The sequence below is a fragment of the Cutaneotrichosporon oleaginosum genome, assembly GCF_008065305.1.
Source record: "Cutaneotrichosporon oleaginosum strain ATCC 20508 chromosome Unknown ATCC20508_contig03, whole genome shotgun sequence".
NCBI lineage: Eukaryota > Fungi > Basidiomycota > Tremellomycetes > Trichosporonales > Trichosporonaceae > Cutaneotrichosporon > Cutaneotrichosporon oleaginosum.
In genome coordinates this window covers 2,650,156-2,676,527 of record NW_027072172.1, presented here as the reverse complement: position 1 = coordinate 2,676,527, position 26,372 = coordinate 2,650,156, and the positions used below count along the sequence as shown (strand labels likewise).

Sequence of the window (26,372 nt, the reverse complement as noted above, 5' to 3'; positions counted from 1 at the left end):
CCCCATCAACCTCCACTCGTCCATCTTACTCTCTTCTCCATCTATACAGCATGGGTGCCGACGGTGGAAGCATCCCCGACCGGCGCGACCTCGTCAAGACCCGCGGCAAGGCCGCGGTCGCCGACAAAGCTGTGGCGCGCGAGCGCTTCTTCAACTGTGCTCTCAGCAGGGTAAGGTATCATCTAGTCTCGCGCTGATAGTAGAAACGCTTGGCCAAGCCGGTTGTCGCGGACCCTCTGGGCAAGCTGTACAACAAGGACGCGATGATTGAGTACCTCCTCGACAAGAGCGCGTACGGGGACGGAGAGCAGATCTGCCCTTACATCCTCGGCGTCAAGGTAGGCTTGAACGCAGTCTCGGCTGACGGCAGGACCTGCTGACGCTGAACGCGCAGCCCAACCCCGACGAGGGCGAGGGCAAAGCGCCCTTCGTATGCTGGCTCAGCTTGAAGGAGATGAACGGCGCCGTGCCGTTCATTGCCCTCCGGCACTGCGGGTGTGTGTTCGCCGATGGAGCGCTGCGCGCCGTACTCCCTAATCTCGCCAAGGTCGGCGACGAGGCCGTGGGACCTACAGAGGAGGCCTCATGCCCGAACTGCACCAAGCCATTCCACCCGACGTCTGCCGCTTCTGTGCTCCCAATCTACCCGTCGCAGGACGTGCAGGAGGTGCTGCTCGCGACACTATTCGCAACGCGCGCAGCTGCAAAGGCCAACAAGAAGCGGAAGAAGGAGGGCAAGGAGAAGGACGGGAAAGAGAAAGATGGCAAGGAGGAGAAGGGAGAACGCGCTTCGAAAGTCGCAAAGCTCAAAACCGAGGCGAGTAGTCGGTCGGCGTCCGGGTCACCGGCACCAGTGTCCAACGCGTCACTGGCGCCAAGCGTGCGCGCACAACTGGCGGAGCACGAGAAGAGGAGGCAGGCTGCAAAGGCGGGGATGAGCGACGCCGTCAAAGCCATGTTCCATAAGAACGATGGGGCGAAAAAGGGCGACGTTGCCGATTTCTTTGGGCGCACATTCAACCGCTACGCGACGAATTAGTATCTGATCGCCATCCAGCATTCGGGCCAGTTGTTGTATCAACATTCTGCATATTAGTGACTGTAAGCTACGCTTAGGCGTATATGTGACTGTGAGCTACTGATACACTAGGCCGCGACTCGAGTTGGGATTGGAGGGAGGAAGGGGGGATCTCGATATTAAGAATTAGAGAAGACGGCCACCATGTCAAGGGGTGTTCAGAAGTCCCTCGATGGACCTGCGGGCCGATGTCATCACGGAGTTGTAGACCTTGGCCCAAGGCTCGGCGTTGTGGCGGAACCGCTCTGAGGAGGGCGGAGGAAGACTACCGGGCGGGAGGATGCCGCCATAAACTTCGACGGTAGGGTTGTGATCCTGCATGATGCAGATAGAGCTGTTGTCAGCGTGGTCAGGGGAAGGTACAAAACTCACCTTCCGCACACGGGGCAGAACATGCGCGTGACGGCGTTGCCCGAGTCAGCCACGCTGCCATGCAACTTCGGACACCCGACGATCTCGAGCTCGTCGCGCGCAGCCGTGATGAGATACGCCGAGACACTTCCTGTGAAACGCCGGCAAGTGCTACAGTCTGAAGTTAGCACAATGCCGATTTGCCAGCAGCCAGCAGCCAGCAGCACGGCCGGCCTCCCATCTGCAGATCGTCGCCGTCATTGCTTCACTTCACCGAGGGTGAAAACGCCATCTGCAAGCCGATACTTTTCGCTTAATCCCCTCCCTTCTTCACTCGCGCCAGACTTACGGCAAATGATTGTCTTCTTAATCTCCTTCAGGCGCACCTGGATCCTGCCGCAATTACATCCGCCAGCGGTGGGCCCGCACACAAGGCCGACAGGCGGGCTGATGCGGCGTGGGAGGGAAGGCGCGGCGAGTGTCGGCGTGATCTGCCGTTCGAGGACGAGCGTGTTGGGATGCGCCGTGTCCCACGTTTCTGATGAGCGTAGCCAGAACTCCTGCATAGGCGGGGGAAGCGTGCCGGGAGTGCAGTGACCTGATGTTAGCGTGCGCTAGGCCGTTCACCTCAGACGTGGTACCTTCCCTCCGCCTCGCGCCGCCCTCCCACCGCTCAGTGCTTACCTCCATTAATGAAAACACGGGCATCGCGCACGTCGTGGTGCGCATACATCGACGAGCCGCACTTGGCGCAGAAGAAGCGGGTCGCATAGTATCCCGAGTCCGCACGCGTTGTCCACTGCGCCGGATGCCCGGTGATCTGCGCGGCGTTGATAGGGAAAGCGATGATGTAAGTCGAGACGTTGCCGGTGAAGCGCCGACAGTGTGTGCAGTCTGGTATCAGCGGGTTGGGAAGGTGTGGGGGGTGAGGTTAGCGAGTGTGTGAGCGATCGAGTGAGTGAGGGGGAGAGGAAGAGAAAGGAGGTCCCCGTCTCAGTGGAGACACTCGCTCAGCATCATCGGAAGGCAGCTCCACCGTCGATGGCGAGCTAGGGGAGGTAGATAATGGCGGGTGCGGCCCGTGACTCACGGCAGATACCGACGATGCTGGGATGACCCTCGACGGCAATGGAGAGTGCTCCGCAGTTACACTTTCCGTCGAGACGCACCATGATGGATAATGAGAGGAGAGCAAAGGTGAGATTCGAGATGCAGCGTCGAGTGAACTGAGTAGATTGTTGAGTGGGGGAAGGCGCCTGGACTCGGCGGGACTGGCGGCTCACTAGCGGCTATCGGCTGACCATTTCTCTCGATTACTCTGGACCAGCTGGACTATCGCGGCATGCGACATGACACAAGCATTCCGCCCATTCGGCCGACCCGGAATGCCGACCCACCAGACGTGCTCGTCCGCGCGACGTACGCCGTACGCCATAGTGACTCGATGTTGAAAACTGCTCCGAGACATTTGCCGCGGCAGGTGGCGGCGACGGTGGCCAGCCAAAACACTCTTGACGGTGACAGCGACAACCGTGGTGACAACTCGGCGCGCGGCGGCGCGTGAGCATGTCGCCAGCCAGCTCACAGATCATGATAGATGACAGATGACCAAGTCAGCAGCACGACTTGCTCGCAATGGCTCGAGTGCTGCAGCCAGTGGGCGGCGCCGGCGGCACGCGGAAAGGTACTGATGGCGCACGGATCGCTCCGCGGATCGCCGCCACAACGCCACGGCACACTCCGGGCCCGCCGCGGCGCAGTGTCCCACGCACACCGCAAACCACGTGTCGTGTCCCTTGGACATGCTCGAAGGATCGGAGGATCGGAGGCTCGGAGGCGCTACAGCATAGCTGGCAGCATGTCGTACGCGCACGGCACGCGTAGCTGTAGCTAGTGAAGGGGGGAGGCCAGGCATGCACCACGATATTTCCACCTCCATCGCCGTAACCATCCTCTGACTCCGAAAACATATCTACAGTCTCGCTGACTCTTGCTTCGACATACACTACTCGTCCCAAATCCCAATGGATACATGCAAGTGGTGATAATACAATGCTAATGAGGGGTTGATCTACTCTGGAATCTTTGGAAAAGGAAACGCGGCAGTCGAATTCCGCACGCTCACGCTCTTCGCGCTCAAACTCAACGGCGCTCTCTGACGCGCGCTCGCGCTCCCGCTGGACGAGCTCGCGAACTCGAGCGGCGGCGTGTCGTCCGCCTCGGGCTCTTCGACACTCGGCCGCCGCGAGGTGGGTGCGCTCGCGCCGACGCGGAAAATGCGCTTGCGGCGCGCCTTGACGTTGCCTTCAAGTACATCCTCGGCCGTCGCGGAGGGCACGCCGCGCCCGAGGTGCGGGAAGGAGCGCACGGCGATGTGCTCGTGTGCGCGCGCGTACGGCGAAAGCGTGTTCGCTGAAAGGCTCAGCGTCGCGAGCTGGCTCACGCTGTTGTTTAGCGGCAGCGTGATGCGCGGCCCAGAGAGGGACGGCGCGCGTTCTCGCATACGAGGCGGGACCGCGGATCTGGGCTTGGGCTCGTGGCTGACTGAGCGCCGAGGAGGCGAGTCGGGGACGGGGAATGAGGCGGCAGAGCGCGAGATCGAAGGACCTCGGCCGTGCCGCGTGCTGTTGGTCCTGAGGGGCGAGGCCGGCCGCCCACCCAGCGGTGATGGGGAAGGGGAAGCCGGGCGCAGTCCCGAGGTGAGTGACTGCGCACGGGAACGCGCATCGCTAACGTTCGTGATCGTGCGAACGAGCGGCGCGTGGGCTGAGTGGGAGAAGATGGGCGCGCGGCCACGCAGACTGCCAATGGTCGACGTGCCGCCCACACTCGATGCGCGCGCCGTCACGCTTCCTGTCCCACCCGAGGGAGATGGCATGGCGCCACCGAAGCCGCTTTCACTAGGCGCGCGGATCTGGCTCTGGGCGTGGAATACACGAGGGCGAGTGACAACGCCCCCACCGACAGCGGGGAAGAGTTCCCAGGCAATGGTTGCGCCGTTGTCCGGGCTAGCAAAGGATGCGCTTGATCGCCGCGAAGTGTTCGGCGACAACTGCAGTGGGGAGCGTACAACCTCGTCAACCACGTCGATGTCCTCGAAGTTTTCCTCAGGTTCTTCAAGCGCCTCGTCGAAACTCGCGTTCATCAGGCTTCCCAGACCGCGCCCGCTCGACCGCGCCCGGTCCCACACGCGCCCCAGAGCCTCATATCCCGAATGCGTGGGTAAACCTTCCGGCCTGAGACCGTATGTTGGGTCGTAGTTCTCGATGTCGGGGAAGGTGGTGTAAGAGGTGGGCGACTCGCTAAATGAGACGTGGGGCTTGAGTGACCCCGTGCTGGGACGATGCAGTGCTCTCCTTCGTGGCGTGGGGGTGGCCACTGCCGGCGCGAATGGGTCACGGCTGAGGGGAGTGTCCTCGTCCTCGCTCTCGTACTGTGGGGTGTTGGCAGGAGTGACGGGTTCTGGGCCTTCGCGATATGGTGTCTCGACGCTGCCTCCGCTACCGGTGAACCAGCGTTGTGACAGGCGGTGGATAATGCCGGGCAAGTCCTCGCGGAACATCTCGCGCAGTTGTCCTTCAATCTCCTGCTGAAGATAACCGCGAATTACCTCGACCGAGTCGAAGGTGGAGGAGACATCGACGTTCTGCAGCGGGTCGTTTTTGAACACGAGCGTGATTCCCTTTGCCTTCGACACGACGAGGATAAGGATCGCACGCAAGTGGAGCTTGCTCAGACGAAGAGTCATCGGCACAAGGAGGGGCTGGGAGGCCAGGAGGGGTGTCGAGATAGGCAGGGTGGAGCTGGGAATGAGGTTGGGGTTGTGGGAAAGGGGGTTGGCCTGCACAAGGCAGCGGACAGTGATCCACGCGTCGCCTTGGTACCCAAGACGGAGGATACCACGGAAGCGGTCGAGTGAAAGATCGCCAATCTCTAGGAGCGTGAGAGTTGGAGGCTGGAGTCAGCGATGCCCGGGGGAGCGGAGCGGCTAAACTGGAGCAGACGGTGCGCAGCGTCGCGGAGAAACGCCACATCTTTCGCCGGCAGCGACAACGACAGCTGCCGCACACACCACGCCGCGCTTGAGGAGAGAATGAAGACGCACCTGCGAGCCCATCTGGAGGTCGACGACCTCGATGCGTCCCTGGATGACTGGTGGTTTGTTGCCCTTGTTGAGCGCCGTCTCGAGCATGGCCTTTGCGTCATCGTAAAACGACGGCGAAAACGCGTTATCCCAGCTCGGGAAGCAGAACGACATGGCGATCTTCCTAGTGGCGGTGGTGGTGGTGATGTGCGGGCGGTGCGTGAGGAGATGGAGGGGAAGGGGCGGTCGAGATGGCGCGGGATACGCCAGTGGCCAGTGGCGATGGTCGCGCGAGCGGGAGTGTGCCTGAAGACTCTGAGCCTCCAGTGACCGGGGTCGACTAGTTGGCCAGTCGGCCGTCGAGCGCGATGCGCGTCGTGAATGACAGTCGTGGTCGGAGCGGTGGGAGTCGGGGTGGGGGAAAGAAGGCGGGTTGGAGAATGTGAATGGGTTAGAAAGATACGCGAGGGGGGGGGGGGGGGGGGGGGGGGGGGGGGGGGAGGCAAGGAATGCGTGCGAAAGGTTTGAGAAGGAGCGGGAAGATGGAAGCCTGAGATTGATGATTTAGCGGAAGAGAGTCATTGCGGGGCCGTCGCCGAGCGTCGATGCTCTATGCAGGGAGGGAGAGCGGGGCGGGGTCGGATTGAGCAATAGGATGATGGCTGTTGGACGATGATGGATGGAGGATGGATGATGAGAGGAGAGGAGATGAGCGGCGAAAACACGCCCGACGTTCCCCGATGAACGGGCGGAGCCTTGTCTTTGTTTAGACAGGGACACAATTACACAAGCCGCAAGCCGGGCAGACGCGTCCCCCTCATTCTTGTTTCTTGCTCATGGCGTCATTCATTACTCTGTTCTTATCTCCTCGTCATGCTCCGCACAACACTAGGTAGCCTCAACCTCATCGTTTGATCTGTGCATGCTGTACAGTCCTACTAATCTGGAGCTAATTTTCGCAAGGTGGCCAAGGTGGACAGGCTGTAAACAAAGCGAGTCACCGCTTATGCCGACCCACCCGCTCGTGCCGCTCAACGCCCACCGTTCCTCCCCTTGTTCTCCACCGCTCGTACCTTCCGAACGCTTCCAACGCTTCCCAAGCAGCCGGCGTTACGCGGCCCCATGGGTCCACCACATATCCCATCATCTAGTGCTGCAACTATTGCTGCCCAACATGCTTGACCTCCTGGCGACCTCCGCCAATCTTCGGCGGGAGCACCATCACCTGCGTGTTCCGCCTCCAGAATGTCACGAGCGTCGTCGCCAGCGTGGCCGGGTCGTCCTGCTGTCAGTTCGCCCTCACTACTCGCTCACCTCGTGCAAGTAATGCCCCACATCCTGCATGACCTCTTGCTGGAACTTGCCCTGCCTTGCCGTCAGCACGTTCATCACATACAACTCACATCTGCCCGACCATAAGGTCGCGGTCCAGGCGGTCTTGCCCTGCGAGGCAGAGGAAGCGAGCACACCGCACAGCGAGGAACTTCTGGCTCAGGCCCGTGTACCATTCTTCCGTCAGTGTGCGCGATATAAAGATGCCTCACGCTCCCAGAACGGCTCCGTCGCGAGGAGGTCAGTGCGCCACACCTGCTTGTCCCCCGATCCTGAGGGCAGGATGTAGCTGGGCACACTAACGCGCGCACTTGTCTCGTTCCGGATCGTCCCCGACGACACACTGGGTCAGCTTTAGTTTTTGTAGACGCTCACTGCCACCCGATCGCCTCTGGAACCGATTCGAAGGACGTGGGTCGCTTCCCCAGAATCGACTTCATGAGCGGAAGCGACTCGAGCGCCGTGCCTGCTGTCAGCTTGTTCACAGATTCTACCAGCCAGATGAGACACCTACCCTCTACGACGTCAAGCACGCCGACGCCGGCAACAGTATACCCTTTATCCTGCAGCATCGGGGCGGCATGCACGATCGGCGCGGCGCCCATCGAATGGCCGAGGAGCTGGTGTCAGCCGGAACTCCCACGGACCCACAACAAGCGCCGGCGCCGTCTTCGGATCGCTCCACATCTGCTCAATCACAGCGATGAAGTCATCCACGAGTGTAGACAAGCTGAGATCTCGCTCGTCCCCCTCCGTCCGGGACTTGCCTGGCGTCAGCCACCTTCCTCGAGTGACCCACCGTGGCCGCGCGCATCGTAGCTGAACACGCCGAGCTCGCCGCCGCTCCGCGCCGTGACCTCCTTAGCGAGCGCGGCGAAGCTCAGGCCACTCGCACCGGCGCCGTGGTGGCAGATGAGGTAGCTTCCCTGCTTGTTGCGCTGGTTCGCGGCGGGCGGCGCGGTCGGTGGGGACAGGTATGCGCGGTAGACGGTGTCGCGGGAGGGCGGGGATACCTCGAGCGCTTGCGTAAAGAATTGCGAGGCGCTTAGTGGCTCGAGCATCTTCTTCGGACTGGAATGAGCACCTGTAGATTACAGCTGGTGTATAGGTGTAGATGGTTGAGACAGGAGGAAGGTGCGGAAGGCGACGGGGATATGTGGAGGAAAGATGACTCACGCAGAAGCCAGCTCGCCGACGCCGTCCAGCTCCTCCTCCTCGTCATCGTCCGTCTTCTCGGCCCACGGCGCGCGCGTCGGCGCCATAGGCGGGAGCCTGTTGAGTATTGAGCGCCTAAACTCGTCCGACATGGTGATTGCAGCGTCGACAATCCAACATCGCGCATCATCTCAATGCAATTGCGGGGCTCCAGCACTCCTTATCCGGCCCCCAATTAGCAAAAGTCGGCCAGTTCGCGATCTCCGACCCCGTCTTCGCTGCCTCCACACTGTATCGGACCTCGACGGCGACGGCGCACGCTCGACCAGCGAAATCTCTTACCTCTCTCCATCCCCTCTCGCCCCTCCGCTCCCGCCTCCACCATGTCCGCAAAAGCCGCCATTACGCAGGTCGTCGTGCGTCTCCCCCAGAACCGAGAACAGCACTGATGCAGAAACTCATCGTGCCCGCAGGCAAGGCGACGCCGTCGCCGCCCGTCGGCCCCGCGCTCGGTGCGCGTGCAGTGAAGGCCATCGATTTTTGCAAGGAGTTGTGAGTTGCATCCGGCTGTTGCACGATCTTGTTGCTCTCCGCTCTCCGAATCCTCGTATACTGACCGCAGCAACGCGCGCACAGCACACTTCAAGACGGACGTGCCGCTCCCCACGCTGATCACGATCAACCCCGACCGCTCGTTCAGCTTTACGTTCCGCACGCCGACTGTGTCCTACCTTCTTAAGAAGGCGGCGAAGATCGACAAGGGCGCGGGCACGCCGGGGACCGAGACGGTCGGGACTGTGTCGCTCAAGCACGTGTACGAGATCGCCAAGATCAAGTGCAATGACGAGGCGCTTAAGGCGCTGGGCGAGGAGCGGGTCGCGCGCAGCATTATTGGGAGTGCGCGCAGCCTTGGCATCGAGGTTGTGCCGTGATAGAGTCGGATTGCATCGCATTGTTCTCGGCTTGGAAAGGGGGATCAAAGAATCAACCTCGGAGGCCGGAGGAGGAAGGAGAAAGCAGGAGCAGGGGCAAGGACAGCGCTCAGGAGACAGTGGTGGACACATGCATGCAACACAACTAACTGATCGCAGAATTTTGTCGATGGTATCTAATCCGAGTCGGATATCTCTATTATCTCGACGTCGTGCTGGGGACGTCGCTGAGAATGTCGCGGTGGCTGTGACCGCTGCTGTGATCTCTGCTGGCTCTGCGCAGCCGCCTCGACCGCTTCAATGTCTCGGAGGAACGCCTCGTCAATGTCGAAACTGTCGTCTTCGATCGACGCGTCGCTCTGCGGATCAGCAAGCGCCGCGCGCCGGGCAGCAGCCCCATCAGTGGCGGCGCGGCGGGGTGGCGCGGCACGTGGGGGCCGCGGAGCTGCAACGGTGGCGGAGCGCGCTGTGCGCACCGGCAACGTGCGGCGTGGTCGGACGGGACGCGGCGCAGCTGCAGGCGTGTAATTGCGCGCATTTCTGTCGTCAGCGCAGCCACCGCCTCAGCTCACTCAATGCGTGCCTCAAGTGCAGCGGCGAACTTCTCTGGCCCCTCAACTTGGAAAGCCTCGATCTCGCCGCCTAGGATTTTGCAGTTGTCAGGCGTGAGATGCACTGGCGTCAGCTCGTCGCGTAGGGACTAGACAGTAGACTCACACTTGCCTCGCAGACAACGGACGTTTCGCAACATGAGCTGGAGTAAGCATTGTTGAGCCCACTAGCCCACCTTCGTGCCCAACGGGGTATCAGCGAGGGACAGCCCCTCGATACGGCGATACTCGATTGCGCGAATGGCCGTGCGCCCATCGCTCACCTCGAGGGAGAGCATGCTGCGCTGATATGCAGGCACCTTGCCATCCTCAACCTCCTCGTCGCTGTCCATGCGCCGGATGCGCGTCGCTCCCGACAGCATCTCCCTGCGCTCTTCCATAGTCCGCTGCAGGTTCACTGCTGAGACACCGATGTCCATCATGCTGTGGATCTGGACCATGAGTGGGCCGGAGATGGTTGTTGTGTGACGCTCTACGTCCTCGGGAGTCGGCAGAGCGAGGGAAGGTGTGGTAGACGCGCCCAGATCGGAACAGAGATATTGGTGCTCGACGGAAGCGGCATCAGCGGAAAATCCGGCTTCAAGGAGGGCGGTGTAACAGTTGTTGACCCATGTCTGTTGTCAGGCAAGGCCTGGGCAGGGGAGGAGACTGCGAAACGTATGGAGCCGTATGGAGCCGTTATACTTGCCTGGTCTGGTGGTGGATCTGGGTAGCGTTGAGTAAGGTATGCGCGGATAGCCGTTGGAGTGGCCATGGCGTCGATGACGTCCAGGCTACGCCGACACGCTGAGGAGTAGTGTGTAGAGAAAGAAGATATAGGAAGATGGAACCAGCTGCGCAAGCCAAACAACATCTGGAGCAGCCCCAATCAACCTCCACCGACCTCCACTTCGCGTCACCCAGTCGCATCTACCGAGGACCACTGTCAGCTTGCCCACCTCCCCGTGACAGCTCAATGATCGATGAGTATGCATGCTACAACGTCTAGGGCGACATGAACTGGGCCATTCTGGAGTCAGCGGCGGCTCGCATCGGGCCGCCGCGATGGATCGGCACCTCAGCCTCACGGGTTGGCCTCAGCCTTCTTGTCCTTTGCCAGGCGAGCCTCAAGCTTGTTGAACTCGTCAAGAGCAATGCGCTCCTCCTCGTCGAGGAACTGCTCCACGCCCTGCACCTCAGGGACGTAGTGCATGAGCATGCGCTCGATGCCGTTCTTGAGCGTGACTTCGGAGCTCGAGCAGCCACGACACGACCCCTTGAGCTTGAGCTGCACAATACCCGAGTCTTCGCTGAAGCCGCGGTACTCAATGTCGCCGCCGTCCTCCATGATGGCTGGACGGACGCGAGTCTCAAGCAGCTCCTTGATCATCGCGACGACCTCCGAGTCCGTGTCGAGCACACGCGTGTCTTCGGCCCCGCTCGACTCGTGGCCCTCCTTGAAGAGCGGTGCGCCACTTGCAAAGTGCTCCATGAGGATCGCAAAAACCTCGGGCTTGAGCACGCTCCAGTTGTAGTTCTCGTCTTTGGAGCACGTCACAAAGTCGGGTCCGAAGAAAACACCAACGACGCCGTCGACGTTGAGCAGCCGCGTGGCGAGCGGTGAGCCGAGCGCGCCCCGCAGGTCAAGCACTTCATGCGTACCGCCGCCTGGCATGACCTCAACGCCGGGGATAAACTTCAGCGAAGCCTCGTTGGGAGTAGTTTCGGTCTGGATGAACATCGTGCGAACTGCGGGTGGTCAGCGCGGGTCCAGTAGGGACGGGTTGAAGTGGAGCCAAAGCTGGTCGCAGCTTAAGCCACTGCGAGCGCTATGCGCCCATCGATGCAAACTCACCCTGCTGCCCCGGGAGGCGAGGCATCGCAGCCCGTGCAAAGTCAACGCCGCGCGCCATGCCTACCCGTGGCGCTGCGAGGCAGGTCGAAGTAGACAGCGCGCGCACGGCAGGGCGAGCCCGTGGTGGGCGGAGTGCGTTGACGGCAATACGTGACGAGGAGGCTATGGCAGAACGCATGGTGAATGTGATGGTGGTAGTGGAATGGGTGGAGTGAGATTTGGGCAGTCACCGTGTGTCAGCAAAAGGCGAGCTGAGTGGCGAGTGGGCGGAAAGCGGACGGACCAATCGGCCGGCGCCTATATCCCATCCCGCCGAGCGCCGTCTGCACCCGCGTCATTCCAGCTCACGGGAAAGCGAAGTGTCAGCTCGGAGGTGTTCGCCGACGCAGAGGAATGCAGATGCATGCCAGCATCGGCGTGATAAATCGGCTTTCTCGGCTCGATCTGACCAGTGTCTCAGGCAGCGCGCAGGTGCCGTGCCTCAACGTATTTCGCACTTGACCCCCAGTTGCCAGCACATGCTCGTCGAAACTGGGTGGCAACTCAAGATCAAGTTGAATAGCAATCACGCTCTTCATCGGGGTAGACTTGGCTGTTCACGAGCCATAACATCGTTCCCTGTGTCCCGTCAATTCCATCAGATGAAGCGCAGCGTTACCGTTCTCCACAGGAGACAGCGAGTCGAGGGATGGAGGGACTGACGTTGCCAAAGCACATACAAAACAAGCGGAGCCATCGCCACGTCGGCAGCGTGTGGCGATGTATAACATATATCTTCTGTTAATCAATGGTCGCGATAGACAGCCAGTTCACACTGTGCGGAGCTAGGTAACTGCATGGCGGATGGAAGGTTGGAGGCGGAGACCGAAAGGGGGAGTGGAGAATGCACGAAAGCATCCGCGCCGTGCTTGGCCGGCATCACCGCGTCATCAATCCTCGTCGTCGCCTCACAACCGCTCAATCATCAACCATCAACCATCAACCATCATCCACTCCTTGTTACTAATCGTCCCTCCTCCCACTACCTCAGAAACACACTTCCAGACACCTCTATTCTACATTTACTCTCCCGCCAGGCCGGCTGCTGCGTCTCGCTCCCGAATAGACGCTGTGTCCCAGCCAAGTAGGCCCCCGCCCGCACCTCCTTCCCTCGAGTCACCCACTCCGGCGCTCTTCTTCTCACTTCTCCTGTCACCTCCCTCCTCTCCTTCCCCTCTCCCACCATGGCACCCAACGGCAAACGTCATCCAGACCTCCTGGTGCGTTATAGCAGCGCGAAGGAACTGACAGCAGAGTTGCAACTTCAACCAGGACTTCTCGTGCATCGCCATAGGTCACAAGAAGGGCTACACGATCCTCAACTGTGATCCATTCGGCAAAGTTCACTCCAAGAGTGGGTACAGGGGCGAAGAGATAGACATATGACAGCTGTGCGAGGGACGTTCGCTGACGCCAGATGATCAGGGTGCCTCGGGCGTCGTCGAGATGTTGTTCTGCACGTCGTTGGTCGCGCTTGTAGGCGCCCCTGACACGCAACCAAGCAACTCGCCTCGCAAGCTCCAGATTGTCAATACAAAGGTGAGTTGAGGGAGCGATGAGTCATCAGCCACTGACAACAGCGACAATCTACAATCTGCGAGCTCATCTTTCCCTCGTCCGTGCTCGCGGTCAAAATGAACCGGAAACGCCTTATTGTTGTGCTCGAGAACGAGATCTACATCTACGACATCTCCACGATGAAACTGCTGAACACGATAGAGACTGGGCCCAACCCCAACGCCGTTTGCGCGCTCTCCTCATCAAGCGAGAACTCGTACCTTGCCTATCCCTCGCCTCCCCCTTCCCCATCGCCTTCCGTGCAAGGCAATGTGCCGCCCTCCGCGCCCGCACCAACGACGGGTGACGTCTTAATCTACGACGCTCTCAACTTGCGTGCGGTTAACGTGATCCAAGCGCACAAGACACCCATCGCTTGCCTGGCGCTCAACTCGACAGGCACCATGCTCGCGACGGCCAGTGACAAGGGTACGGTTGTACGCGTCTTCTCCGTGCCAGAGGCGAAGAAGTTGTGGCAGTTCCGTCGCGGGTCCAGCTCAGCGCACATCTTCAGCATGAACTTCAACCTCACCTCGACATTGCTCGCCGTTTCCAGCGATTCTAGCACAATCCACATTTACCGCCTTGCTTCGGGTCGCAAGGCTAGCACGGGCGGCGAAGACTCGCCACCAGCGAGCGGGAGCAGTGGAGGCTTTGAGGCTGACCCAAACCCGCCGTCGCTCGCGCCGCACTCGGCGGCGTCATCCCTGCGCCGTCGGAGCTACCACTTTGGCAAATCGCTACTGGGAGGCGCGGGGACGTACCTTCCCAAGGGTGTAACGGAGATGTGGGAGCCGCAGCGCGATTTCGCGCACATCAAGCTGCGGCCAGCGCAGACGGGCGTCCGGACTGTTGTGGCGATGAGCGCGACTCTGCCGCAGGTGATGGTCATCAGTGCAGATGGAGTGTTCCAGGCGTACAACATCGACCTCGAGAATGGTGGCGAGTGCGCGCTGATGAAGGAGTTCAGGTGAGAGCCCGAGAATGCTACGATAGCGCTAACGGCAGCCTTCTGAACAACGAGGACACGCTGGGGACCAACGCGGAGTGAGACGAGTCTTTGGCAGTTGTAGCATGCATGTCTAATGGCGGTATTGAGCGTTCCGCAACTGGCTGGCGGGATCAGAAGGAGCGGAGAGCAGGATCGTGTCATGGCGTGGTCAGGGGAGGTCCGTGCCCTGGCAGTTGCAGAAGAGCGCGTCTACGGTGGACGCGCCGAGGCACCTTCCTTCCACCCCAAAGCCAGCAGCCAGAGCGCCAGGCCTTACCCCGCCGCCCCCTCCGACTCCGTCCCGCCCGGCTGTCCAGCCAAAGTTGATCCGACACAATGGGAGGCTGGTTCTCCTCACCATCCACCATGCGCGAGCATACCATCGTCTCCGCCCCCGGCAAGGTCCTCCTCGCAGGCGGTTACCTCGTCCTCGACAGGCTCTACACCGGTCTGGTGGTCGCCACCTCGAGCCGCTTCTTCGCGAGCGTGCGCCCCACGACCGACCCATGCCCCTCCGGCACGGCGCGCGTCCGCGTCCGCGCCGGCCAGTTCCCCGCCTCCCCTATGTGGAGCTACACTGTATCCGAGTCGGGCGTGGAGGGCTGCGATGCGCCGAGCCAGAAGAACAAGTTCATCTTCCTCGCGCTCGACAACGTCCTCCGCTACGTCCAGGCCAAGCTGCATGTGACGGGGCGCGACGGCGACTTTGAGCGCCTCATGGGCGGCGGACTCGATGTCGTCGTCCTGGCGGACAACGACTTTTACACTCAGCGCGAACAGGTGAGTCGCCGGGTCTGTGCTCTGAGTCTGGGTCATACGTCTACCCTTACGCATGACTGTCGCTCTCCGCGCTCGTTCAACACAAGCGATGGCTGGCCACGGCACCGCCGTCAGCCACTCTTAGAACAATTTCTCTTGTCCTCCAGCGCGCCGTGCATCTTTCTTTACATTGCCTTATGCCTTCGCCATGCCTCTGCCCCCCACCAGCGACGCGACTGACACCAGCTCGCCGCCGCAGGCCTCCCCGCGCGCCTCGAGTCGCTCGCCTCTCTCACCCCCTTCTGCTCCCTTCCCCGCCCCATCCAGCAGACGAACAAGACGGGCCTCGGCTCCTCCGCCGCCCTCGTCACTTCCCTCGTTGCCGGCATCCTTTCGCACCTTGGCCTAGTGGACGTCGCCACGCCTGAAGGCGTCGATATCATACACTCCCTCGCCCAGGCTGCGCACTGTCTCGCGCAGGGCAAGGTCGGGAGTGGCTTTGATGTTGCCTCCGCAGTCTACGGCACGCACGTCTACCGCCGCTTCTCGCCTACCGTCCTCGAGCCGCTGTTCGCGGAGTTCGAGCGTGGAGAGAAGGGCGACGCCGTGTACAACGTCGTGCACTCTGGCAAGTGGGACCAGGAGGCGCGCCCACTGCGCTTGCCACGAGGGCTGCGGCTCATGCTCGCTGACGTCGATGCGGGGACGGACACACCGAGTTTTGTTGGGCGGGTGCTCAAGTGGAGGAAGGAGAACCCAGAAGAAGGTGAGCTGGTCCAGGCGGCGATGTGGCGCCCTTCGTCGCTTTGAATGTTCCACAGCTCTAACGGCAGCATTGGCGCAGTGGACCAAGCTCGATGAGGCCAACCGCTCCTTGGAACATGCGCTCGCAGCCCTCGTCGAGCTCGAGTCATTGCCGGAATACGAAGCCGAGGTTCGGGCAGCGGGGAAGGTCAAGGTCGCCAACGTACGTCAAGCCTGTAGACAAAATCTGACAACAGCTGAAGCCTGGACGTGTCTCCTCGGCGCTGCAGAACTTGACCGCCGCCATCGAAGCCATTCGTGACGGAATGCGCAAGATGTCTGAATCGTCCCAGGTTCCTATCGAGCCACCAGAGCAGACACGTTTGCTCGACGCATGCTCTGCGCTCCCGGGAGTCCTGGGCGGTGGTGTTCCTGGGGGTATGTCCATGTCTCAGGTGTCTAGCTGACTGTAGCGGGTGGATATGATGCTGTTTGGTTCCTCGTGGTGGACGAGGACTCCATCGCCAACAGCGTGCAGGATGTGTGGGGTTCGTGGACCGAGATGAGCGTCTCGCCGCTCTCGAGCAAGCAGAGTGATGGCGGCCTCGTCCTGCACTCGTCTGCTGATGAGGTACCCGGTCTCGCCGCCGCACTTTCGCGATAGATATGATCGACACAGTTCCGTCACGACTGTTAATGGCACTTTCACGTGCTGACGCCCATGCATCAGCTACAGCATTTTCGACGCGTGGCCGACTAGTCACAGGAGAGTATCCGTGTAGTCGGAGTGAGGTGCAGTGTGTCCCTAATGCTGCGCTAATCCCTCACTAACTCATTTGCTCAAGCACAACTGTCGATCTCTGACCTAGCACCTAGTTGACACGAAGCAAGATAGTGGACAAGACTGAGTTTAGCGCATCTCTAGAAACGGGAACCCGGAGCCGTCCAAGGGCGTCCGGCCGGACCAGGTTGCCAGGTATGAATCGCTAATGAAGCGGTCAAACTTGGCCCGAGGTCGCAAATGTCCTGCGTGCCCCCTCCGTCGCATTCGCTCATTTGCGACGCCCCGCGCCGAGGCCAAAGCGCGCCTCGGAGGGCAACGATGCTGATCAAGGCTCGGTTGGCTCTAAGGGCACCCTTCTCGCCGCACCCTCACCTCTCACTGCACCCTCACCAGGCTCTTATATCGTACAATCCGATTGCTCGCCCCTCCATCTCCCCACCCATCATGGCCCTCTTCACCGCACTCTCCCTCTCGCTCGCCGTCACCATCTTGCCCGTCCTCGCGATCCTTCTCGCCCCGCGCAACCGCCCCTCCTCGCAAGACATGTACTTGCACGAGTCACTCCAGCACAAGCCGCTGGCGGAGGCGACGATGATTAGCGCCAGGAGGCACAGCATCGCCTACCGCGCGTAGTGACAATGCTAATACGCGTTGGTCGCTCCAAGCGCGCCGCTCGTCGCCCCGTCCTCCACGCCATCACAACACACACCATATCTACAGCACACTGAGGTGTCCGCCGCGCACAGCTCCAGCGCGAACAACATGACGCCTTATCCCGCCCTCATGATTCTCGTCTTCCTAATTCCCCTCGCACCTGGACCCGTCATCGCGCTCTGTATCGTGGTCGCGATCATCAAGGCCCTACGCTCATAGCACAACCTCGGCTCTCTCCCATATTCGTGGGTCACGAGAGGCGCACGCTGACGCTCAGTTGCTCTTCGGACACATCACCCGTCCTCTACGCCCGGCCTATGTAGCGGCTTGCAGTGCACTTTTCCTCACTGTTCTAGAAGCTTGACTCACGCTCGAACTCTTCGTGTCTTGGCCACTGACAACACGCCACGTCGCGACGAAACCTGCCGCGAAGCGGACTACACTTGTAGCTGACAGAACAAACACAAGATCGGGCTGTTGACATCTACAGCACTGGCGGTGCACCAGTCTGCCGTTAGCTGGGCATTCATGCAGCAAGCGGTCACGTACTGCCCCGGTTCACGCCTGTCCTGTCTCCGGGACACTTGATCAGGTATGAGCCGGCTCCGTTTCGCTGGAAGCTCGGTCTCCTGATCCACCTTGGGACGTGGGTGGGCATCCGTGAGCGGCCCGTTTTTGCGGGGCCAGTCTTTGGAGGATCCATGTTTGCTATCATGATGCTGATGTTCGCTTGTGAAGGCATCGAAGTGTTGAAGGTGATGAGATTGTTGAGAGTCGGGTAAGTTCTGAGTGGCGGCATTGTCTCGATAGCTGTAGGAGCAGTGACGGGGTAAAGAGTGGTGACTGGGGTAAGTGTGAGAGTGTACTGTGGACTTTACGAAAGAGAAGAGAAGCTTGGCTATATATACGGACCGAAGGGCTGTGCACGCGTGCGGCTGTCAACACTGTGGAATTGAGTCGCAACGACGTACCAATCTTCAGCTATGGAATTCATCCCAATTCTGTAAGTGTGCGCCAGGGTTGCCTAGTCCCCAATTCACACCGCGGCTACCGTAGGTGTACACGTAGCACCTTCCAGCATTTACGAGTTTCTGCGGAATCCGGCGGCAGCTGTGCAGTCACAATGTCTGTCGTAGTACTCAAGTTGCCTGCGGCCGCCCGTAAGTCAGTCGTATCCATTCAGCCAGGTACCCTGCCGCAGTCCAACTCACAACTTGCAGATGACAAGGGTCACTTGAAGAGTTGACTTGCAGGTAGTGCTGTCGCTCCAAGGGGGAAGGGGCGAAGTGGTATTCTGTGAGTCAGCTCGTGCCATCGGTGCGAAGGTGGTCACTACGGCAAAAGTCGTGAGGATGGGTCAGGGGGAGAAAAGGAAATCGACCATTAAACAAAGCTACCCTCGCGTCTCCGTTGAGAATGTGAGCGTAAGCAAGTCAGTACAGTGAGTAGTCCCAAAGCGTTGCGACGCGTGGCAACAACGACATCCTTTATCCCGCGGGATGGCTAAGTATGATGCACTACTGCATTTCGCGCTTGCAGAAGGTGCAGCGTTTCGGCTTGGGACCAGAGCAAGGCCACCAAGAGAAGGTGCTGCCCGGACGGCACGAGACTGTTGTGCGTTAGGAGCGCTGACATGAGGACGCACGATTGCGGTTGACGCCGTGCGCGTTTCCAGTGCACTTGGGCGGGCGGAAAGACATCTTCAATGTGCGAGGCGGCGGCGAGATGTCGGTGAGGTGGTTGGCGGGAGCGCGCAAAGATGGCTGCTTTATAGGTGCTCTGGCGCACTGAAGATGTCAGAATCGGCGCAGGTGCACGGTGGAGCTGGCTCGAGCAAGATCGAAGGAAGCATCATGTCGGGTAAATGCTCTCACTCCCGAATGGCCGGCAGCGTTGACCTGTGCTGTGCACACGGTGGAGGACTTGGGAAGTTAGCTGTACATCAAAAACGAGTCCTTGCAGCTGTAAAGCGTAATCAAGCAGCGGTCAAGGTCGACGATCGCCAATGTCTTTCCGCATCCACGGATCGACGCCTCCACCATGCGCACAGGCCTGGGATGTCCTCGCCATGCATGGGACATAAAAACGATGCTGTGCATGCTTCTATTCTCCACCAGGGAGTTGAACCCTGCTCTTTCGCGGTCATGCCAGCGACTCCGAAGAGCCGGCTTCAGGCAGCAGGCAGCTCTCGACTGAGAGGCGAATATACTACCCGATATACTAGTGAAGAGGAGTTGACAGCTCACTTTCTGTTGACTTCAACTGCGGGTCAAGTTGACACCGCAGATCTGAAGGTCAGTACACACGGTTTGACTCTTGATGGGAACAGGTCAAGCTCCGAGAAGGATGAGATCAACATCATTTTCAGGGTTTTGCGCCGTTTTATTTCGGAGAGAGGTGCTGACAGTGCATGAGCGCAAGTTGGTTGTCATGGCAAGTTGGGTGGTGTCCAGGGTATTTCTGATCCTTAACAACATTTGTGGGCAGTCTCACTTCCACGTTCCCCTCGAGGCCTTGACAGAAGTGAAGGGCGCAGATGAATCCCAGTGACAGGGGGGTAGGCTTGGGGCACTCCACGAAAACAGCCACGTATCTGATCGGTACGGCCTGCCGTCCGGCTGCATGTATATCGGATCTCCACGGGCAGGTTGTATAGACAAGGTTTACGCGAAGCCAAGTCCATACGACCCCATCTTGAGAGTAAGGAGGGTCATGCGCTGTCTGAATGAGCGCATTCCACGATTGAGAAGTTTCATGCCACATCCTACAGTGAACAATGGCAATGGCCCTGGGCTCTAGATGGCTCCAATCTTTCCTGCAGTTCATTTCCTAGTTTGTTTGATGTGATCGATGGGACGGGTTTCCCACCGCTTCTGCACTTCTGGCTGGGCGCACGTCATTTCTTCCCATCCTTTGTTGGGCAATTTAGCTCATGTGCGAACCCGCCGGCACCAGTTAAAGAGATCAGCGGTCGCGAACATGGTACGCGACGCCGATATTCATCATGTTCTCGGTCGTCATTGGCCAAAGTCCTCTACTCCTCACCTCTCGTTCGGCCCTCTCGCGCCTCGAATTCGTATATTACACATGTGAGCATTTGCGCCCTCCTACTGCTTCTCAGTCCCGCTCGATCCCAGCCAAGCACCTTCACTTCACTTCACCATCGAGACCGCTGGGCTTAGCAGCTTTGGCACCTCGGGGTGAGCGTTGTGGAAAACGATCGCTCACGCTCCGAGCTCGAGAGGGACACCGGCAAAGCGGCAACGGCATCAGCAACGGCAACGGCAACGCGAAACACGTGGTTTACCACCAGAGGACCGCGGCCACAGGCAGTCTCTCCAGCACTGTGGCAGCAACCTCTCCCGATTGTCCAAAGCCGAGCGCCGACTACCCAATCCAAAGCTCCACGCTGCCGTCTGACACCTGCAAATGGTGGCCTAAGCAGGGGAGTGCTACCAGCAGTATATCTACTCATAGTAAGTCTGAACTACATGTACAGATCTCTCTCGACTGCTCGCGTCTGCTCAACATGTCGCTCGGTTGAAACCGTTCTCGCGCTGTTGGCGCTCATGCCACAAAAACGACTGCACCACCTCCCAATATTTGGGAACACTTCCCATACCAGCTCCCATCTCTTGTAAACCGCACTTGCGCGTATAACAACGGTCTTCATGTAAAACTAACATGAAGGCCGCAGACATGGTCATCAACTATGCGGGGACCCCATGGGGCCCCCAAGCCGGTACTTATTCGACCCGGATTTCCGAATGGTCATCCCGTGTGGGGCAGCGGTTAGCTCTTGGTGCTTATGAGGATACCTGTTCATTCACCACTGTCGTGGGTTCAAATCCCACCATGGGAATACACTTTTTGAGAGAGATGTGCAAATACCATCTCACTCTTCGGGTAATGCATCCTGTGCTGCCTCCATCTCCGCGTGCTACGCAAGTGAGGACAATAACAGTGTGTGAATGCATGCTGGTGACAGTGGATCTATTTGGTGAACCATGCGATCGCCTTGCCGGCGACACCCTCCTTCTCCTTCTTCAACTTCTCGTCTAGTGGCGGCAACATCCCTGGGGCGCCTGCGTAGCCGTGCATCCACGGCGCGGGGGGCGGATATGGGTATGGGGCATACGCGGGTTCGCGCTGCTTGGCTCGCAGGTTGAACAGGGCCGAGTTGATGAGCGTGATGAACAGGGTGAGGGAGACCACGGTGAATACCATGGTCTTCCAGCTGATCGTCTCGAAGAAGCTGTTGATGATGCCCGCGAACGTTTCGGCGCCGACACGCGCCCGCCCCACCACCTTCGGGTCGCGGTTCATGCACAGCTCCCAGCCCTGACATGCCGCCTCCATCGCTGGCACGCGCGTCCCTGCTTCACACCGGTTGGTGAGGTACGACCTCGAGCACTCGGAGATTTCCTGGAGATATTCTGTCGTTAGTTCCGCTAATGCTGGGGCTCACCGATCGAGTATTCTTCAATACGCTCCTTGACGTCGCGCTGGACAGCCATGACGAAGCTCGTCACGACGTACAGGAAGCCCAGCACGAGCGATCCGTTGAACACGAACTGAACGTAACTGCCATCAGCCCAGGTCCTAGCAATGCGGCCGGCAGGCCCACCCACCCGAGGAGAATAGAGGGTATCTCAGAGTGCCGCGTACCCTGCGCCATGTGAAGGTTGTACGTGTTCTCGCTCCGCCCCTTCCGTCAGCGCCGCCGTCGCGCGACCCACCTCCTGCGCGAAGTTCCTGCGCCGCCGGCGCACTCGCGTAATCGCCCCCGTCGCAATCTTGCGTTCAGGCGATGCGGGGTCGTCAACGCTCGCCACCGACGCAGCCTTCTCGTTGCTCTTTTTCTCCTTCGGCTTGCCTGGCGACCCTGGCTGCTCGCTCGCGTCCATGTCCACGTCGTTCACTGGCGCGACCGTTGTGCCGAGCCCAAAGTCTGTGCGTGCCCACTTGTTTGGGTCGTACGGCTCCCATGGGCGAGTAGGTGGCGGGGGCGGCGCATGGAACAGGAAAGGTGTGTTGGGCCCAAAGCTGTACGGCGCGATGCGCGATGGCGGCGCAAACCCCCCACTTCCCAGCTCGCTATGCGGACCTGGTGTCAACATCTCGTTCAGCAACTGGTGGCGTGCAGCCTGCAGGTGTGCAAGCACTCACGTTTTCTCGCAGGCCCGTCGTCGTCAAGCGCATACTCGGCTGCACGCCCCAGAGGGTGTACCGAGTCGACTTCCATAGGACCAGAGGTGTCCCGCTTGAACATAGTCGCGATGGGTTGGTGATGTTGATTTGTTGACTTTCAGAATCTGACCCTGCGCCCAGACCTCCACGTCCGATCGGCAGGTTCCGACGCTGAAACCGACACGTTTCCATAACAACAATCATTCATTACCCATCTAATCACACCTCGCCGAGATACTTTGCGGCGCGACCTAGCGCCCAGATACAGAAGATATGCTTGAATGCGGGGTAGTCGATCGCACAGTTCTTGTTGAAGATTCCCTCCGTGTCCTCCTGCGCCCATGCGCCATCCGGCAGCTGTCGGCTCATGATGAGCGCGCACCCTCGGCGGATGGCGTCGTGGTCTGGGCTCTGGCCATAGATGAGGGCCAGCAGTGCCCAGGAGGTCATGACCACCTGGCTCTGCTCGTGCTGGCTGTACACGCCAGTCACGCAGCTCTGGCGGTTAACTTGCCTCCGAAGATATTGCTCACCATATACGTCTCGCCCCAACCGCCGTCTGTCATCTGCTTGCCGAGAAGGAAAGCACAGGCGCGGCGCACACGCTCGGAGTTGGCGTGCGTCTCGCCCGCAATTGCCAGCGACTCGAGCGCAAACATTGTCGCGTACGTGAAGCAGATGCCCCACGAGCCGTACCATGAGCCGTCGGGCCGCTGGTCACGGTGAATCCACTCAATCACGCGCTCGAGGCAGCACGAGATCTCCACGGCGCGGTACTTGGGGTCAATTTTCCGGAAGTGCTCAAGCGCCGAAAGCACAGACGTCGAGCACTCGGGGTACAGATAGTCAACCATGATCTTGCCAAAGACCTCGGCCGCGTTCAGCATCTCCATTCTCTCGCTTCCACGCTGGAGTTCGTAGCTCGCATAGCCTCCGGATGCGTTCTGCATGGACAGCAGGACATCCACGGCATCACGCATGCGTTCCACTGTGACGGGTTTGGGCGTATAGCTGAGTGACTGAAGAGCAATCGTCGCCTTAAGGCCCTCGCCGGTGCAGTCAGAAACGGTGTAGCTCTGCTCGGGCGTCGAGAACGGCCACGCGCCCTTAGACGACTGCCGGTACCCCTCTTTGTACCAGCGCGGGTTCTGGCGGATCTGACACTTGTCGAGCCAGTCGAGCATGCCGATGCATGTCTTCTTGTTTTCATCCTCATTTGCGAGACCCGTCTCCACCGCCGCTTGCGCCATGAATGAGATGTCCCACAACTGCGAGCCGTTTGTGCCAGTCATGAACAACCCGTCCTTGCTCATCCAAAGGAAGTCGTCGACCTTAGCGAGGTGGAGGCGGCAGGCCTCCGAGTCACGCCCTTCGTTCTCAAGACGGCAAATCATGTTAAATGCCTTTGACACAGGCCCGACAGTCTGATACCCGGTGTTCTCGTCTTCATAGACGATCTGGCGATAGGCCGCCTTGAGACCGGCGCGACGGAGCGACGGGACGCACGTCATGTACGGCAGCTTCTCGTACACGGCGAGGATGCGGTTGAGCGACTTGAAGACGAGGTGGTGCGGGTTGTACAGGTCCCCGGGGTGGATGTTCTCGCGCTGAGCGGGCCAGTTGATGGACGCATACGGCTGCGTGTAGATCTCCTGCCGCAATGCATTGACGAGCGGAGTGTACGGCCCAACGTAGCGCTTACCCCAGAGGTACGCCATGGGAGTAACTGCAGTTAGCATCGTCCGACGCAGAATCAAGGGTGCACGCACAGACTAGCCGAACATGGATCCACTGAATCGTCAGTTCGTTTCGCACCTCGAGAACTCACCCAGCGCCATGGGGCAAACGGTGCCCAGTCCGGAAGACACCACAGCTCCGGAGGCGTGGGGTTAACGCCTTCCCAGTCGTAGCATCCAAGAATTGACAGCCACACCTTGCCCCAAGTGGGAATGCCCGTCGCGCCGCCTAACGTCAGTGTCGCCCGCACGCCACTCACCAAGCTCGTGAATCTTGGCGCGGATGGCTGTCATCGGCCCTTCATCTGGCCCAACGCCGAGCATGCGCAGCATCACGTAGTTCATAACGGTGCCAAACACAGTGGGCGGCGCTGCTGTGTGCCTGCCGTTAGCTTCACTGTTGCACACACGTACAGGCCCCATCCCATCTCGGGGCGCAGCTTGTTGAACAGGTAGCGGATGAGCTCAGCCTTGCGCTCACGCGGGATCTCGACACCATAACAGTGCAATGCGATGACAAGGCCAGGAGTAAGGAACAGGGGACCTGACGTTAGCTCTGCACCTCGGCGTCACCCACCTCCATACTCTGAGGCAAAGTGGCCGTCCTCGCTCTGCAGCTCGCGGTAGAAGGTGAGGCCGTTCCGCGCCGCTTCGTACTTGTTCTGTGCCTTTGGAAGCTCCGGAAGCCCCTGCCGTCAGGTTTGTCCCCCCAATTATGCTCACTGTGGGCAGACCCATCGAGTACTTGTCCACGGGCGTCTGCGGCCAGGCATCCCGCTGTGGGCCGGGAGGGAGATACACCCACTTGTGCTGGCCGTGGCTGTCCTCCCCAACCTTCAGACGCCAGCCGGCAGGGTCGGTGCGATATTTTGCAGCAGTCTCTTTTGCGGATGCGGACATTGCTGGTGTTGAGGAGTGGGCAGATGCAGCAAGAGAACGGGAGGCGCCGAGAAGGACCTGACGCGACGCGGCGGCCGGAGTACGGTGACACGATCGACACGAGAAAGCCAGGTCCTACCCCACATCGCACGATTGCGGGGAAGCCGGACTGCAGCGTGATCTCCGCGCAAAGGCCATGGTATTTGATTTCAATACCAGTATTCGAATTGATTAGAAAGCTGTTTGCCCTGATCGGTGTGTTCCCAAAATCAACAAGCAGCGACAACCGATCGTCACTGACTCTCATCCCTCCACTCCATCACTTCCACCTCGCCCATCATGTCCGGTGAGTCTCAAGCTCATCTGCTGAAGCTGATGTCAGGGGACGCTACTCTTCAACCACCGATGGACGGCATCGCTGCCCTCTCATGGGCGCCGGACAGCAAGCGCCTTGCTGTCGCGAGCTGGGACTCGGTGCGCACCTTTCTTCACTCTGAGGCTGACCACAGCATGCGCATATCTACGACGTCCCCAACCCAGTGGCCGTTAGGAGGTGATGGTAGATGCTCGTACTGCAGCTAACAGCAGGCTGGAACATCCCGCCGCCGTCCTCTCTGCCGTCTTTGGGAGCTCGAGAGATACGTTGTATACCGGCTGCTTGGACCGGCGCGTGCGCGAGTTCGTTTACGATTTTGATCTGGCCCAGCTGACATAAGGTGGAACCTTTCCACAGGCGAGGCGCGCGTCCTCGGTGCCCACGACAACGCTGTTAGCGCGATGGCGTGGATCCCGGAGCATAACGTGCTCGTCACAGGCTCTTGGGACAAGAGCGTCAAGGTGTGGAACCCGTACGTCCCTTCACTGCCTTGCCCCGGACATCACTGAGATGCAGATCGGAGGAGGAGCCGCTCGCGTCGACGTTATCGCTTCCGGAGCGCGTGTACAACATTTCGTACACGCCAGCTACGGGCCGCATGTTGGTGTCCATGGCCCACCGCCATGTGTCGGTGTACACCGCGGACGAGCTGGCAGCGGCCGCACGCGAGAAGCGCGAGGCCAAGGCTGACCACACTCGCGAGAGCGCGCTCAAGATGCTCACGAGAAGTGTCGCGTGCATGGCCGACGGAAAGGGTGAGTTGGCCCCCGGCAGCCACGCTATTTCTGCTGTGAAGCATTGGAATTGACGGCAGGCTGGGCCTCCGGATCGATCGAGGGACGCATTGCCGTTGAATACTTTGACCCCGACCCGTCGGCACAAGCAGCGAAGTACGCGTTCCGTGCGCATCGCGCCAACGTCGACGGTGTCGACCAGGTGTACCCCATCAATGCTCTCGCTTACCACCCTGTGTAAGTTATGAGGTCGACGCCTCCCAGAGTGGCAGCTGACGGAAGCCACAACACGTTCGCCTCGGGCGGTTCAGACGGTGTTCTGTCCATTTGGGACCACAGCGCTAAGAAGCGTATGCGCCTGTTCCCCAAGTACCCATCTGCGATCTCAGCGCTGTCCTTTTCGCCTGACGGGACGCGCCTTGCCATTGGCGTGAGCTACGAGCACGACAACGCCGTCCCACCCGCGGAGCAGAAGACCGTCATGCTCTTGTTGAAGGAGACCGTCATGGACGACTGCAAGGTAAGTTGCGCTGCGTAACGAAGCTAACATGT

The 26,372-nt window shown here is 59.9% G+C and overlaps 13 protein-coding genes across 13 annotated transcripts; 6 read left to right on the top strand and 7 right to left on the bottom strand.

The window, feature by feature from the left end:
• Nucleotides 1-50: 50 nt before the first annotated feature.
• On the top strand, nucleotides 51-1,039 carry COLE_04254 (uncharacterized protein; the record flags this gene model as incomplete). The annotated part of the gene is made up of 3 exons (XM_018425834.2): nucleotides 51-170; nucleotides 204-338; nucleotides 371-1,039. The coding sequence occupies 3 exons, from the start codon at nucleotides 51-53 to the stop codon at nucleotides 1,037-1,039; spliced, it is 924 nt and encodes a 307-aa protein (XP_018276286.1).
• Nucleotides 1,040-1,225: 186 nt separating this feature from the next.
• Nucleotides 1,226-2,601, bottom strand: COLE_04253 (uncharacterized protein; the record flags this gene model as incomplete). Its single annotated transcript, XM_018424141.2, has 5 exons — nucleotides 1,226-1,412; nucleotides 1,451-1,607; nucleotides 1,779-2,027; nucleotides 2,114-2,323; nucleotides 2,520-2,601. The coding sequence occupies 5 exons, from the start codon at nucleotides 2,599-2,601 to the stop codon at nucleotides 1,226-1,228; spliced, it is 885 nt and encodes a 294-aa protein (XP_018276285.1).
• Nucleotides 2,602-3,500: 899 nt separating this feature from the next.
• On the bottom strand, nucleotides 3,501-5,687 carry COLE_04252 (uncharacterized protein; the record flags this gene model as incomplete). Its single annotated transcript, XM_018426929.2, has 2 exons — nucleotides 3,501-5,384; nucleotides 5,535-5,687. 2 exons carry the CDS (start codon nucleotides 5,685-5,687, stop codon nucleotides 3,501-3,503), a joined length of 2,037 nt encoding a protein of 678 aa, XP_018276284.1.
• Nucleotides 5,688-6,672: 985 nt separating this feature from the next.
• COLE_04251 (uncharacterized protein) lies at nucleotides 6,673-8,152 on the bottom strand (the record flags this gene model as incomplete). The annotated part of the gene is made up of 9 exons (XM_018421092.2): nucleotides 6,673-6,795; nucleotides 6,828-6,882; nucleotides 6,917-7,022; nucleotides 7,058-7,188; nucleotides 7,221-7,311; nucleotides 7,360-7,465; nucleotides 7,497-7,612; nucleotides 7,645-7,916; nucleotides 8,022-8,152. 9 exons carry the CDS (start codon nucleotides 8,150-8,152, stop codon nucleotides 6,673-6,675), a joined length of 1,131 nt encoding a protein of 376 aa, XP_018282807.1.
• Nucleotides 8,153-8,383: 231 nt separating this feature from the next.
• Nucleotides 8,384-8,932, top strand: COLE_04250 (mitochondrial 54S ribosomal protein uL11m; the record flags this gene model as incomplete). The annotated part of the gene is made up of 3 exons (XM_018420637.2): nucleotides 8,384-8,416; nucleotides 8,455-8,552; nucleotides 8,623-8,932. The coding sequence occupies 3 exons, from the start codon at nucleotides 8,384-8,386 to the stop codon at nucleotides 8,930-8,932; spliced, it is 441 nt and encodes a 146-aa protein (XP_018282806.1).
• Nucleotides 8,933-9,108: 176 nt separating this feature from the next.
• COLE_04249 (uncharacterized protein) lies at nucleotides 9,109-10,297 on the bottom strand (the record flags this gene model as incomplete). The annotated part of the gene is made up of 5 exons (XM_018426296.2): nucleotides 9,109-9,472; nucleotides 9,505-9,607; nucleotides 9,650-9,686; nucleotides 9,720-10,157; nucleotides 10,232-10,297. The coding sequence occupies 5 exons, from the start codon at nucleotides 10,295-10,297 to the stop codon at nucleotides 9,109-9,111; spliced, it is 1,008 nt and encodes a 335-aa protein (XP_018282805.1).
• Nucleotides 10,298-10,606: 309 nt separating this feature from the next.
• On the bottom strand, nucleotides 10,607-11,555 carry COLE_04248 (uncharacterized protein; the record flags this gene model as incomplete). Its single annotated transcript, XM_018421091.2, has 2 exons — nucleotides 10,607-11,271; nucleotides 11,378-11,555. 2 exons carry the CDS (start codon nucleotides 11,553-11,555, stop codon nucleotides 10,607-10,609), a joined length of 843 nt encoding a protein of 280 aa, XP_018282804.1.
• Nucleotides 11,556-12,600: 1,045 nt separating this feature from the next.
• Nucleotides 12,601-14,024, top strand: COLE_04247 (uncharacterized protein; the record flags this gene model as incomplete). The annotated part of the gene is made up of 5 exons (XM_018421798.2): nucleotides 12,601-12,636; nucleotides 12,671-12,770; nucleotides 12,834-12,955; nucleotides 12,997-13,943; nucleotides 13,982-14,024. 5 exons carry the CDS (start codon nucleotides 12,601-12,603, stop codon nucleotides 14,022-14,024), a joined length of 1,248 nt encoding a protein of 415 aa, XP_018282803.1.
• Nucleotides 14,025-14,300: 276 nt separating this feature from the next.
• On the top strand, nucleotides 14,301-16,131 carry COLE_04246 (uncharacterized protein; the record flags this gene model as incomplete). Its single annotated transcript, XM_018421797.2, has 5 exons — nucleotides 14,301-14,744; nucleotides 14,970-15,489; nucleotides 15,557-15,690; nucleotides 15,725-15,905; nucleotides 15,941-16,131. 5 exons carry the CDS (start codon nucleotides 14,301-14,303, stop codon nucleotides 16,129-16,131), a joined length of 1,470 nt encoding a protein of 489 aa, XP_018282802.1.
• A 564-nt stretch (nucleotides 16,132-16,695) lies between these two features.
• On the top strand, nucleotides 16,696-17,124 carry COLE_04245 (uncharacterized protein; the record flags this gene model as incomplete). Its single annotated transcript, XM_018425080.1, has 2 exons — nucleotides 16,696-16,880; nucleotides 17,004-17,124. 2 exons carry the CDS (start codon nucleotides 16,696-16,698, stop codon nucleotides 17,122-17,124), a joined length of 306 nt encoding a protein of 101 aa, XP_018282801.1.
• A 3,774-nt stretch (nucleotides 17,125-20,898) lies between these two features.
• COLE_04244 (uncharacterized protein) lies at nucleotides 20,899-22,177 on the bottom strand (the record flags this gene model as incomplete). Its single annotated transcript, XM_018421090.2, has 5 exons — nucleotides 20,899-21,341; nucleotides 21,374-21,489; nucleotides 21,537-21,613; nucleotides 21,645-22,012; nucleotides 22,075-22,177. The coding sequence occupies 5 exons, from the start codon at nucleotides 22,175-22,177 to the stop codon at nucleotides 20,899-20,901; spliced, it is 1,107 nt and encodes a 368-aa protein (XP_018282800.1).
• A 137-nt stretch (nucleotides 22,178-22,314) lies between these two features.
• COLE_04243 (uncharacterized protein) lies at nucleotides 22,315-24,731 on the bottom strand (the record flags this gene model as incomplete). The annotated part of the gene is made up of 8 exons (XM_018421796.2): nucleotides 22,315-22,593; nucleotides 22,629-23,821; nucleotides 23,865-23,886; nucleotides 23,924-24,060; nucleotides 24,092-24,213; nucleotides 24,246-24,375; nucleotides 24,409-24,520; nucleotides 24,555-24,731. 8 exons carry the CDS (start codon nucleotides 24,729-24,731, stop codon nucleotides 22,315-22,317), a joined length of 2,172 nt encoding a protein of 723 aa, XP_018282799.1.
• Nucleotides 24,732-25,085: 354 nt separating this feature from the next.
• Nucleotides 25,086-26,358, top strand: COLE_04242 (uncharacterized protein; the record flags this gene model as incomplete). The annotated part of the gene is made up of 7 exons (XM_018421795.2): nucleotides 25,086-25,184; nucleotides 25,220-25,263; nucleotides 25,299-25,388; nucleotides 25,427-25,558; nucleotides 25,603-25,841; nucleotides 25,901-26,057; nucleotides 26,103-26,358. The coding sequence occupies 7 exons, from the start codon at nucleotides 25,086-25,088 to the stop codon at nucleotides 26,356-26,358; spliced, it is 1,017 nt and encodes a 338-aa protein (XP_018282798.2).
• Between the last annotated feature and the right edge of the window lie 14 nt (nucleotides 26,359-26,372).